Raw genomic sequence first — 12,754 nt, 5'->3', positions numbered from 1 at the left:
CATTTAAGGTTACAACATGATGTATGAGATACAGGTAGACAATAAAACCATTACTGCAGTGAAGCAACCTGCCATATCACCTAAATTCTTCTGTGATAAGAGGAGCTATGATCTAGTTATTTAACAAAAATTCCAAGTACAGTACAATTTCTGTTATCTTTTCCATGCTGAGCACTGTTTCCATGTTGAACATTCCCTGTCTATACTTGTTTATTCTGTATGTCTGTTATTTTGTATCTATTAACCTGTATCACTCTATTTCCTCCTCCCAACTTTTACCTTCTCTCCACATCCCCAACCCAGTTTTTTTATTCTCTATCTAAGTATATCTGACCTTTTAAATCACATGTGTAAATCACATGTGTAAAAAGATCATGCAGGGGCTGGGAAGGTGGCTCAGTGGTAGAGCACTTGCCTTGCATGCTCGAGGCCCTGGGTTCGATTCCTTAGCACCACATAAGTAAAAAGTCGGAAGTGGCGCTGTGACTCAAGTGGTAGAGCACTAGCCTTGAGCTGAAGAGCTGAGGGACAGCGCCCAGGCCCAGAGTTCAGGCCCCACAACCGGACCCAAAAAAAAAAAAAAAAAAAAGATCATGCAGCATTTTTCTTTCTTTGCCTGGTTTATTTCACTTAATATAGATGTCCTCTAGTCCATCCATGTTCTTACAAATGGTAGGATCAAAACTATGTTTCTCACAATGAATTAAAAAATATAAAAACATGTGAAAGCTAAGCAATTGGAACCTTGAAAGAACTGCACCAAGGCAATATTCTACAGAGATTGCATATGGATCAAATAGTGACAAATTATGAAGAAGCTTATGGTCAGATGCAAAGACCTTAGTACATAAGGATTACTTAAGGTGGGTATAGTGACTCACAACTGTAGTCTCAGCACTTGGGAGGCATAAGCAGAAAGATTACAAGTTCCCTGGGCTCTGCAGGAAACCCTGCCTCAAAAATAAACAAACAAGGCTGGGTGCCCATGGCTTACACTTGTATTCCTAGCTACTCAGGAGGCTGAGATCTGAGGATCATGGTTCAAAGCCAGCCCGGGCAAGAAAGTCTGTGAGACTCTTATCTCCGGTTAACCACCACAAAACCAAAAGTGGCATTGTGGCTCAAGTGGTAGAGCGCTCTCCTTGAACTGAAGAGCTGAGGGACCACACCCAGGCCCAGAGTTCAAGACCCACAACCAACAAAAATAAATAAATAAATAATGAGAATAGAGAAGAGTTACTACCAGAGCTATTATCAGAGTTATCGAGGAATTTACACATTTTCCTGGATCTGAGAAGTGTCAAGTTCTCAGTCTGAACACTAGAAGAAACCTATCACTAAAACTTTAAGAGAAAATAAGGACTTGTTACAGTTCTCTCCAACATATAAAGAAAAAACAACATGGACTGTAGAAGGAAACGAGAAACCAATTTCCAATTAAAGAGCATCACAAACCGCAGCTACCACCAAAGGATTCAAGAGGGATAGATGAAGAGTTTATAAGGCAAAAGAAACCACTCCTGAGTCCTGCCAAACCAGCCAGACCTCTCTGGTATAGCCACCTAAGGGAATTCTTCATTCCAAGCATGATCACCATCTTTTATTCCTACCCACTCCTGATTGCTGACAGGCACATCCTTTGCCAATCCACGCTCAGTCAAGTCAGACGGCCTAGTCCTAGCAACCCAGTAGCAACAGAAGCCCAGAAGAGAATAGTCCTTCCTAAGTGGAGGCAGGAACACGGGAGAAAAACTATGATCTCTTAGGAAATACCACAGCAGGTTGCTCTCTTTGGTAGTTTATGTGAAAAGAGAAGCCTAAATAGTCTTCAAATGACAAAACTGCTATGTCTTCTTACATTGAGCCAGATGTGGGCTCCTTATAAAGCCGAAGAAATAAACTGTTCCATTTGGTAAATTAATGGCTAGATCTCAGGAAAAACCAACAAAAATTTTCATGTGGTCTCATTTCTATTAAGAATGTTAACTACTCATCATCCTACTGTCTCTTAGGGATGGCTAGATAAATTCCAGTAACAACTTACTACTAAGAATGAAACAAGGGAACTGGGGGAGATGGTGTTTGTCCTTATTCTCAGTTGCTCAGAAGGGGGAGATCAGGAAGACTGAGGTTTCAAGGCCAGCCCAGGTAAAAGTCAGCTAGATCCCCAGCTCAACTAATAAGCCTAGCATGATGGTATGTACCTGTGCTTCCAGCTATCTGAGAGCAAACATAGATGGATCGGAGTCCAAGGCTGGCCCTGGGCAAAAAATGCAAGACTCTATTTTTAAAAATAAATGAAGCAGCCAGGTGCCAGTGGCTCATACATGTAATCCTAGCTACTCAGGAGGCTTAGATCTGAGGATCAAGGTTTGAAACCAGCCTGGGCAGAAAAGTCCATGAGACTCTTATCTCCAATTAACTACCAGAAAACTGATATGGCTCAAAATGGTAGAGTACTAGCCTTGAGCAAAAAGAGCTCAGGGACACTGCCCAGACACTAAGTTCAAGCTCCATGACCAACAAAAAAATAAAGAAGCAAAACGGGCTAGCGGGGTGTGGCTTAAGTGGCAGAACACCTGCCTAGCAAGAGCAAGGCAGGTGTTCAAATTCCCAGTATCAGTCGGGGCGCTGGTGGCTCACGCCTGTAATCCTAGCTACTCAGGAGGCTGAGATCTGAGGATCGCGGTTCAAAGCCAGCTCGGGCAGGAAAGACTGTGAAACTCTTATCTCCAATAAACCACTAGAAAACCAGAAGTGGCACTGTGGCTCAAGCAGTAGAGTGCTCGCCTTGAGCTGAAGAGCTGAGGGACAGCGCCCAAGCCCAGAGTTCAAGCCCCACAACCGACCCAAAAAAAATTCCTAGTACCACCAGGAAGAAAAAAAAAAAAAGGCTTTCTAACTTTGATGGTAAGGACTCTGTCAAGATGCAATTATCACATAATCCTTTCCTTTCATGCTAGGAGACATCACATTACCCAGGACCATACAACAATAGTGATTGGAGGCAGTGATGGGCATTGCCTCAACCTGGTCTGTTTTCAACTTTCTGAAATATTTCTTCTGACTCTGCAAGCTGTTGCTCAGGGCCCAGAGTGTACAGCATCAAGTCACTCTTTCAAAAAGTCAAAATAAATGCCAAGCTGGTACAAAAATGTACAATTGGTACATGAGATGGGTACCTGTAAGAGGGCATGGTGCATTGTCACCTCCAGTTCAGCTAAAACATGAGCAGCATCCTCACTGTCCTCTTGAACTTCCAAGTCCTCCTCAGGGATGGTCTCCCAGTTGCCCTGGTGAGCAGCCAGTGTGTGCACTAGTTCATACTGTCCGGGGAGAGCCAAGCTGACACGGGTCTGAGTCCCATAGGTGAAGTGGAGGCGCCGAAGCTTACAGCTCTCTTCGCTGCCCAACCTGCTGGTGGGAAGCACCTGCACCCCCAACAGCAGGTTCAACAGCTGGCACTTGACTTTACAGTCCTGGCCGAGGATCAAGATGCAGGGGAGGCAGTCCACCATCTTCTGGAGGTACTTCTCTTCCTTAGCTGGGAAGGAAATGCAGCTCAGCTGGCCTGGTAGAGGAGAGAGTGGAGGAGAAAGAAGTAGAGAGAAGAGTGAGAAGGAACAGAGAGACTCCATTAGGACATCAGGGTCCTAAAGGAAAAATTTCCAGGAATTCTAAGTTAAAGGTAATATCCCAAAGCCAGGCACCAGTGGCTCCTGCCTGTAATCCTAGCTACTCAGGAGGCTGAGATCTGAGGATTACAGTTCAAAGGCAGCCTAGGCAGGAAAGTCCCTGAGATTCTTACCTCGAATAAACCACCCAGAAAACCAGAAGTGGCACTGTGGCTCAAGAGGTAGAGCGCTAGCCTTGAGCTGAAGAGCTGAGGGACAGCACCCAGGCCCAGAGTTCAAACCCCATGACCCACAAAAAAAAAAGGAAATATCCGAGTCAAAAAAGGTTCTTCAAATATCAAAGAGTTTCCTTCCTCAGCACATCCCCAGAAAACAAGCTATTATTTCTATTAGAAGATGGCAGTAACCTGTTCCTCCCTTTTTCATTCTGAAGAGGGACAGCCTCAGGAGTTTATAAGAATTCCGTACAAATGTAATCATTAAAATGTCAATCACTGGAACATGAGTCCAAGGAGAAACTATAGTTGAATGTGTGAAAATTAAAACCTTCCTTCTCACCTCAAACTTCCCTGCCATATGCAATTTTATCCTATTATGCTTCTCACATGTTCACCTAAATGTATGAGCTGATCTGCACATGGGCATGTGTGTGCACACGTGCACAGACACAGACACAGACACACACACACGTTGAAAATATTTTTTTTTACTTTTTTTTTTTTTGGTCAGACATGGGGCTTGAACTCTGGGCCTGGGCACTGTCCCTGAGCTCTTCAGCTCAAGGCTGAAGAGCCATAGCACCACTTCCAGTTTTCTGGTGGCTAATTAGAGATAAGAGTCTCATGGACTTTATTGTCAGAGCTGACTTTCAACTGTGATCCTCATCTCAGCCTCCTGAGTAGCTAGGATTACAGGCATGAGCCACCAGCATCCACCACTGAAAACTTTTTCAAGACTGACAGCTATAGTACATTCAGTTCATACCTCTGATGGCTGAGACAGTGCCCAAGCTGCCAGCTCACCGATGCCACACTTGCCAATCAAGTCATACTTCTGTTTATGGGTAAAAAGACACTGCTTAAGACAAGAGAAGAACTCCCCACTAGGATAAAACAATTCTAGGAAGAAATGTGATTTATCTCAAAAATGTCCCCCTTTGAAGATAACCACCACTAATCTAACTGGTTAACCTCCTTGCCCAGATTCTAGTAGTACCAGTTTGGGGGAGGGGAGAATCACAATTTATTTTACTGAAACTATCAGAATCTGAACTCTCACTCTCCTACTTCTTCAGCATCAAGGTCCCCTACAACTAAGATTCAGAAAGGCCAACCTTTGAGCCAAACTACACACATTATAACTGAAGTCTGGGTGGTATTACTAAGTGAAATACTATTCATTTTAGTCATTTAGCCCATAAGCCACACTGAATTATTTTCAGGCTGCTTATTTTGTTTGTGTAATTGAAGCAGCAAGAGGCCTGATTCATTAAAAGATGGTTCAGAATGTACCTATCCTGCTTCTACTTCAAATCCTCAAACCTCCTCCACTTCCAAAAAAAAAAAAAAAAAAATTAAAGAGATCTGTCTGTATTCATCCAGGCTCTTTCTACATTTTGTGCCTCTCCTTTCATGTCTGTCTCTGAATGCCTGAACAAGTACATCAGCAGCAACACCAGACACTGAAAAGAAGAAACTTCTCCTATGGGAAAGAAGTTGACTCTTTTGAAAAAACAAAGAGTATTCACTGAGTGCCTAATTCTGTGTAAGATATTTAATAAGCATAAGAGTAAGATTAGACTACTGGTTTCATCTTTGACCTATAACCAAAACCAAGAAGGAACAGTGTTTGCATAAGCACTTGGGCAGTAGTAAGTCCTGAGTCCCTTTGTATCTTGTTCACTTATCAATTTGTTCTAATTATCTGTTTATAATAATCACAACCATCATCCTATCTTCAACATCCAACACAGAGATTGATATATGTAAGTGCTTAAAGTTCATTCCGCTAAGAATCCATTTATTGGGAGTTGTCTACAGAAAGCAACAAGGAAACCCATTAAATATTTTGAAATGTATAGTATCATGATGAATAGTCTCAGGAGAATGATCACTCCTAAACATGACTTTTATCTCAACATATACAGTAGCAACAAACAAAAGAAGAACTGCAGAATTTAGCCACCACAGTCTCAGCCTAACCTGTGAGAAGCCCAGATACTGACTTCTCTCTCGCCTACCATTTCTCCATTTACTCTTTTCTCAAGTCTCCCAGATTCTCACCTAAGAATTAACAATCTAAGTATCAATGAACCTTTAAATAAATTCTTGTAACAAAAGCTGTTTCAAAAATTTTTTTGGGGGTCCGGTTGTGGGGCCTGAACTCTGAGCCTGAGCGCTGTCCCTCAGCTCTTCAGCTCAAGGCTAGCACTCTACCACTTGAGCCACAGCTCCACTTCCGGCTTTTTTCTTTTTGCTTATGTGATGCTGAGGAATCGAACCCAGGGCCTTAAGCATGCAAGGCAAGCGCTCTACCACTGAGCCACCTTCCCAGCCCTTGTTTCAAAATTTAGACAAAACTAACCAACCTACATGAGCTTTGTGACTGCTACTACTAGGAGGGTGGATAATAGAGAAGAAAACCAACTGAACCACTTTTAGAGGCTAGACAGAAAGGCCTCAACACCTCTGAGACAGTGTCCATGACAGAAAGGCTAATAAAACATGCTGCATTGGCAAAACTACCACAGGCACACCACATTATTCATCAGACCCAAATTATCACCTCTCCGGTTTCCATCTCTCCTGCAAAAACAGCCACTACAAATAAACCTGCTACTGTCAAAGCAACCAAGGACTAGTGCAATGCAAAGGGGACTCAATTGAGCCTTGCATGCTCTCTGCAAGGGTTCCATGTGCAACTTACTATCCTCAAGAAAGGGCTTCATGGAGACATCACTGTCCACAGCCTTTGCTTCTCCCAAGAATCTTTACCTTCCTCACTGACCTCTAACATGTCTGTAAGATTTGAACAAGGACATGAGAAAAATGAAGCTGAAAGCAGACAGCTGGAGTCCTTCCTTCTCTGGGCACACAGCTCCAGGATACGAAGTGTAGCAGGTGAGGGAACAGCACTAAACTGAGGGCACATTTCTGACCCCAGGCTTCACCACTGACTAGCTCTGTGACCTTGGCAGTCCACTCGCCATTTAAGCCTGGAAATTGCTCATCTGTAAACTCAAGGTGTTAGATTTGATTGTCTTTAACGTCTTTTCCAGTTCTAAAATACTGGATATGATGTTTTAATTGTTGAAAGAGTAAGGATGTGGGAGCGAAGGGAGGTTGGTTGTTTTTATTTTAAATTATATGTGAATTTAATTATGCAAGCTCCCTCAGGACTTCTGTAACTACAGATCAAAAAGTTGAGTGAACTAGCCAGGGGCTCAGAGGACCTACAGTGCAGCCTTAGCAGGTCTCTAAAGAAGAAATTAAAAGCTGTGGACTGACAGTAGGAGGGAGGAAGGAAACCTGTTTCACAGCTACAACAGCTGCCTCTCTAACAGTTAAAGGACTTCTAAGTTAATCGGGGTTTCTTATGTAATTAATACAAGGGCATCTGCATATGGGCTGCCAGAAGGTAAACAGCATGGCTTCTCAGCTGGCATGCATTAACCCTGCCAGCCCTGGCTGCAGGAAAATTCAAATCAAATTGTCTTCAGTGTAAACCAAGGCTTTTCTTGACTGAAGTTACTTTTTTTGTTGTTTTTTGTTTTCCCAGGGCCTCATGCATGTGACGCAAGCACTCTACCACTGAGCCACCTTCCCAGCCCCAAGGCTGAAGTTACTTTTAAGCAAAGGTTTTAAGTTAGGGGGAAGAAAAGAAGAATTAAAGAAGCAAGCCACTTTATGTGTTCTAGATAACATTTATTGAGTCCCTGTTGAGTACTAATCACTTTATTTGCCTTATCACATTTAAAGCTTACAGATCCAACGGGACAAGAATTTCTCAGTTAAAACCCAGGACACGGGAGCTGGGAAGGTGGTTCAGTGGTAGAGCACTTGCCTTGCATGCTCAAGGCCCTGGGTTCGATTCCTCAGCACCACATAAGAAAAAAGTCGGAAGTGGCGCTGTGGCTCAGGTGGTAGAGTGCTAGCCTTGAGCTGAAGAGCTGAGGGACAGCACCCAGGCCCAGAGTTCAGGCCCCACGACTGGACCCAAAAAAAAAAACAAAAAACAGGACACGGAGAGCTGGGAAGGTGGCTCGGTGGTAGAGAGCTTGCCTTGCCTGCATGAGGCCCTGGGTTCAGTTCCTCAGCACCACATAAGCAGAAAAAGCCTGAAGTGGAGCTGTGGCTCAAGTGGTAGAGTGTTAGCCTTGAGCTGAAGAGCTGAGGGACAGCACTCAGGCCCAGAGTTCAGGACCCACGACCAGGAAAAGAAAAAACAAACAGGATACACTCTAGGCACTCACACAAAATAAGACCAAAAGAGGATAGTCTTAGGAAAGGATCACGTAGCCCTATGCATGTGATGGTACAAAATAGTATTTATGGAAATGAACTCCAGGAAGTAGAAACAAGAGGCTTTTTTTTTTCCTTTGTTGCTGGTTTTGTTTTCATTCTGTTTGTCTTATTTGTTCATTTATCTGTCTTTGGAAGGTAAAGGGAAGGACAGAAATGGTGCTGACAAAGGGTGAGCAAATGCAGCAGTGATAGTTACTATGTTGAAAATGAACTATACAACTTGTGGGTGGAGACAGTGTATTTTACAGGGGGGAAGCCAGGAGAGCAAGGGAAGAGGTGACATTGCTTAAAAAAAAAAAAAATGTAGGGGCTGGGAAGGTGGCTTAAGGGTAGAGCACTTGCCTTGCATGTTCAAGGCCCTGGGTTTGATTCCTCAGCACCACATAAGCAAAAAGAAAAAAGCCAGAAGTGGTATTGTGACTCAAGTGGTAGAGTGCTAGTCTTGAGCTGAAGAGCTGAGGGACAGCACCCAGGCCCAGAGTTCAGGCCCCACAACCGGACCCAAAAAATAAATAAATAAGTAAATAAATAAATAAACGTACTCTTTATTTGACTTATAATGGTAACCCTTCTGTACACTACCTTTACAAGAAACAATAATTAAAAAAAAAAAAAAAAAAGAGGCCGGGCGCTGGTGGCTCACGCCTGTAATCCTAGCTACTCAGGAGGCTGAGATCTGAGGATCGCAGTTCAAAGCCAGCCCGGGCAGGAGACCGTGAGACTCCTATCTCCAATAACCACCAGAAAAACCGGAAGTGGTGCTGTAGCTCAAGTGGTAGAGCGCTCGCTTGAGCTGAAGAGCTGAGGGACAGTGCCCAAGCCCAGAGTTCAAGCCCCACGGCCGACCAAAAAAAAAAAAAAATGAGGACATAGAAGCCTAAAACACCTAAGCACATGAAAGGTGGAAAACAGGTAGGTTGTTCTAGGTCTCAGGTTAGTGGTAGGTAAGGGCAACAGACATGCTTCATGCCAAACTGCTTCCCAATCTTGGGCCAAACACAAAATCTAGTTATTGTAGGACCCCAATTTAAAGCAGACTCTGAGCAAGGGAGGGAAGGCACTGTATGAAGTAATAATAAAGTGGAACTCTGCACCTTTGCTTTAGTGTATTATTGGAACTTGTTGGGGGTTCAGAAAACAACCTAAAGTATGGTGCTTTGACCTGCTGAGTACTCTGAATTAGTTACATGCATGTAAAGCTTAAATACATTTATAATATGTACTCTTGCTAACTTGTCTTTTGTTATAAGAATAGATTTTGACTTTTATGATGAATAAAGGAACCCATCTACCTAGGTGCTTTCTAAAAGCCAATGAAATATAAAATGATTTATAATTAAAGCCACCAGTAACATAATTACACATTTGTGTCAAATGAAGTAATGGGATTTTTTTTCTTTTTCTTTTTCTTTTTTTTTTTTGTCAGACATGGGGCTTGAATTCAGGACCTAGATGCTGTCCCTGAGCCACTTTGTGCTCAAGGCTAGCACTCTATCACTTGAGCCACAGTGCCACGTCCAGCTTTTTCTGAATAGTTTAGGGAGATAAGAGTCTCACCACCTTCCTGCCTGGTCTGGCTTTTGAACAGTGATCCTCAGATCTCAGCCTTCTGAGTAGCTAGGATTACAGGTGTGAGTCACCAGTGCCTGCTTTAACATTCCTTTCCTTTTTTTTTTTTATTATAATTTTTTTATTTTTATTTTTTGTGAACATACTGTACAGAGGGATTACAATTACATGGGCAAGATAATGAGTTCTTATCAAGCATTGCAGCCTCCTCCTTTGTTTACCCATCACATCCCTTCCCAGCCTCCCCCCACCCCCTCACCCAATTCTACTCCCCCCACCACCACCAAAGTTGTAAAGTTCGTTTTTGACATGACAACTTGTACTTCTCATTGTTGCAACGGGTCCACCTGTATCATTAAACGACTTGTTTTTCCCCATCTCCTCCACAAATTATACCGACATCAAATATAGTGAAAGCAGGGGTTATACTGTGGGGGAAGGACATATAAGGCAACAAAGAAATAATCTTATCTATGCATTAGAAACAAATGCATGAAATAAAAAACATTTAAATACATATCTAAGGGTTCATTTTCCTAACATCACATTATCTGACCTTTTCTGCTTGACTCATACATATACTAGATATTGCAAATAAGGGAAACCATGGGACCTATGTTTCTTTTTTTTTTTTAACATTCCTTTCTTAATGTAGGATTTATTCTTTGCTTCACTTTTGGCACATATAATTAATACAAAATACAAATTACTTTGTAGCCAGGTGCTGGTGACTAACACTTGTAATCCTAGCTACTCAGGTGGCTGAGATCTGAGAATCATGGTTCAAAGCCAGCTGGGGCAGGAAAGTCCATGAGACTCTTTAACTATAATTAAACACCAGAAGAAGAAAAAAAAAAAACAGAAGTGGCACAGTGGCTCAAGGGGTAGAGTGCTCACCTTGAGTTAAAGAGCGCAGGGACAAAGCCCAGGCCAAGAATTCAAGCCCCACAACCAACCAAAAAAAAAAAAAATTACTTTATAAGCTGGGCACTAGTGGTTCACATATATAATCCTAGCTATTTAGGAGACTGATATCTGTGGATCAATGTCTGAAGCCAGCCTGGACAGGAAAGTCCATAGACTCTTATGTACAATTAACCACAAAAATTGGAAGTGGAGATGTAGTTCAAAATGGTAGAGTGAGTGCTAGCCTTGGCAGAAAGCGCTAAAAGACATCACTCAGGCCCTGAGTTCATGACAAAACAAACAAGGGGGTGGGGGGGGAAGGAGGGAGAGAGGGGAGGGAAAGGAAAGGAAAGGAAAAGTTTCATATTGTCTTCCCACTGTATCACTCTACTACAAGCTTCAAAATATTGAGCTGCAAAAATCCTGGGAGCACTGGTGGCTCACACCTGTAATCCTAGCTACTCAGGAGGCTGAGATCTCAGAATTGAGATTCAAAGCCAGCCCAGGCAGGAAAGTCTGTGAGACTCTGATCTCCAATTAACCACCAGAAAACCAGAAGTGACACTGTGGCTCAAATGGTAGCTTGCCTTGAGCTAAAGAGCGCCCAGGCCCAGAGTTCAAGCCCCATGAGCAACAACAACCAAAAAAAAAAAAATCCAAGGAGCTGAGGAACAAATACTAGACAAGAACATTTTTTTATCATACAGCTACAGAAGAAGAGCAATAGCCTTCTGGGTATAAAGTAAGACCCTAATTTGAAAAGAGTCAATGCAAAAAGCATAGTGGAGCAGCAGAAATGACAGAGCATCTACTTCGCAAGCATGAGGACCTGAGGATTTTCAATCCCCAGTACTGCCAAAAAATAAGAATAAAAGTAGGCTATACTGGTACCTAGAAAGAGAGAGAGACATCCTCCCCAGAGGCTTCCTTCCCCTGGAATCCTAGTGAAATGATGAGAAGGCACTCAGCATCCTGCTGACAAGTTCCCTTCTGGGTGAAACTGCTCCTGAGGCTGGGCATGCTCCAGAGGGAAGGGAAACACAGCTGGCAGCTGGTGACTGCGGTTTATGGGACAGAGATGGAAGTGGTTCCTTGAAGCAAGCCAAACCTATGCTTTAAAGAAGACTAAAATTCTGTCATCTGGAAGGAAGAATACTAGCAGCTTACCACTATTAAGAGTGATTCAAAGAGCCCGGCGCCAGTGGCGCCTGTAATCCTAGCTACTCAGGAGGCTGAGATCTGAGGATCACTGTTCAAAGCCAGCCCGGGCAGGAAAGACCATGAAACTCTTATCTCCAATAAACCACTAGAAAACTGGAAGTGGCGCTGTGGCTCAAGCTATCGAGCACTCACCTTGAGCTGAACAGCGCAAGGACAGCGCCCAAGCCCAGAGTTCAAGCTCCATGACCGGCAAAAAAAAAAAAAAAAAGAGTGATTCAAAGGTAGGGATGCATTTTTTATGCATAAAAATAAAAAAACAAGCCAGACACTGATGGCCCATGCCTATAATCCTGACTACTCAGAGGCTGAGATCTGAGGATTATGGTTTGAAGCCAGGGCTAGAAAGTCTGTGAGACTCTTATTTCCAATGAACCATCAAAAGTCACCAGTGAAGCTGTGGCTCGGTGATAGAGCAAAGACTTAAGCAAAAACAAAGAAAGAAACTCAAGGACCAGGCTTTGAGTTCAAACCTCAGGACCTGCAAAGTAACTTAGTCAGATAGGTAGGTAGGTAGGTAGGTAGGTAGGTAGGTAGGTAGGTAGGTAGGTAGGTAGGTAGACAGACAGACAGACAGACAGACAGACAGACGAACAGACGAACAGACAGATAGATAGAACAACAGTGAGTTAAAATCCAGTGGAAAACTCAGCCCATGCTGATATAAATGAATTAACAAGGGAAAAGGAAAATCCCTACTTCATGGCAGAAATTAACTAAATAAGTATAAAAAGAATGATGAATATAAAAAGTACCTCTGAAGTGGGAAGGCATTGTCCAGAAGGCCATATTTTGAGGAACAGGGCATCAGTGAAACGTCAGGATACCTCCCACCAGACTAATCAAGTACAAAGCGGGAAATGGTGAGCTTGAGGGGGAGAAATCTAGAAGACACCCACCTGA

The 12,754-nt window shown here is 43.0% G+C and overlaps 1 protein-coding gene across 1 annotated transcript in view; it reads right to left on the bottom strand.

The window, feature by feature from the left end:
- Positions 1-12,754, bottom strand: part of Dstyk (dual serine/threonine and tyrosine protein kinase) — a 57,038-nt gene that overhangs the window by 29,607 nt on the left and 14,677 nt on the right. The window contains exon 2 of the mRNA XM_070041700.1: positions 3,183-3,571. Coding sequence (XP_069897801.1) covers positions 3,183-3,571 — 389 coding nt within the window. The remainder of the gene's footprint in view (positions 1-3,182; positions 3,572-12,754) is intronic.

Source organism: Dipodomys merriami, unplaced genomic scaffold (assembly GCF_024711535.1).
Source record: "Dipodomys merriami isolate MVZ:Mamm:240054 unplaced genomic scaffold, mDipMer1.0.p SCAF_31, whole genome shotgun sequence".
NCBI lineage: Eukaryota > Metazoa > Chordata > Mammalia > Rodentia > Heteromyidae > Dipodomys > Dipodomys merriami.
The sequence above is the reverse complement of the archived record's forward strand: the minus strand, read 5'-3'. Positions and strand labels throughout refer to the sequence as shown.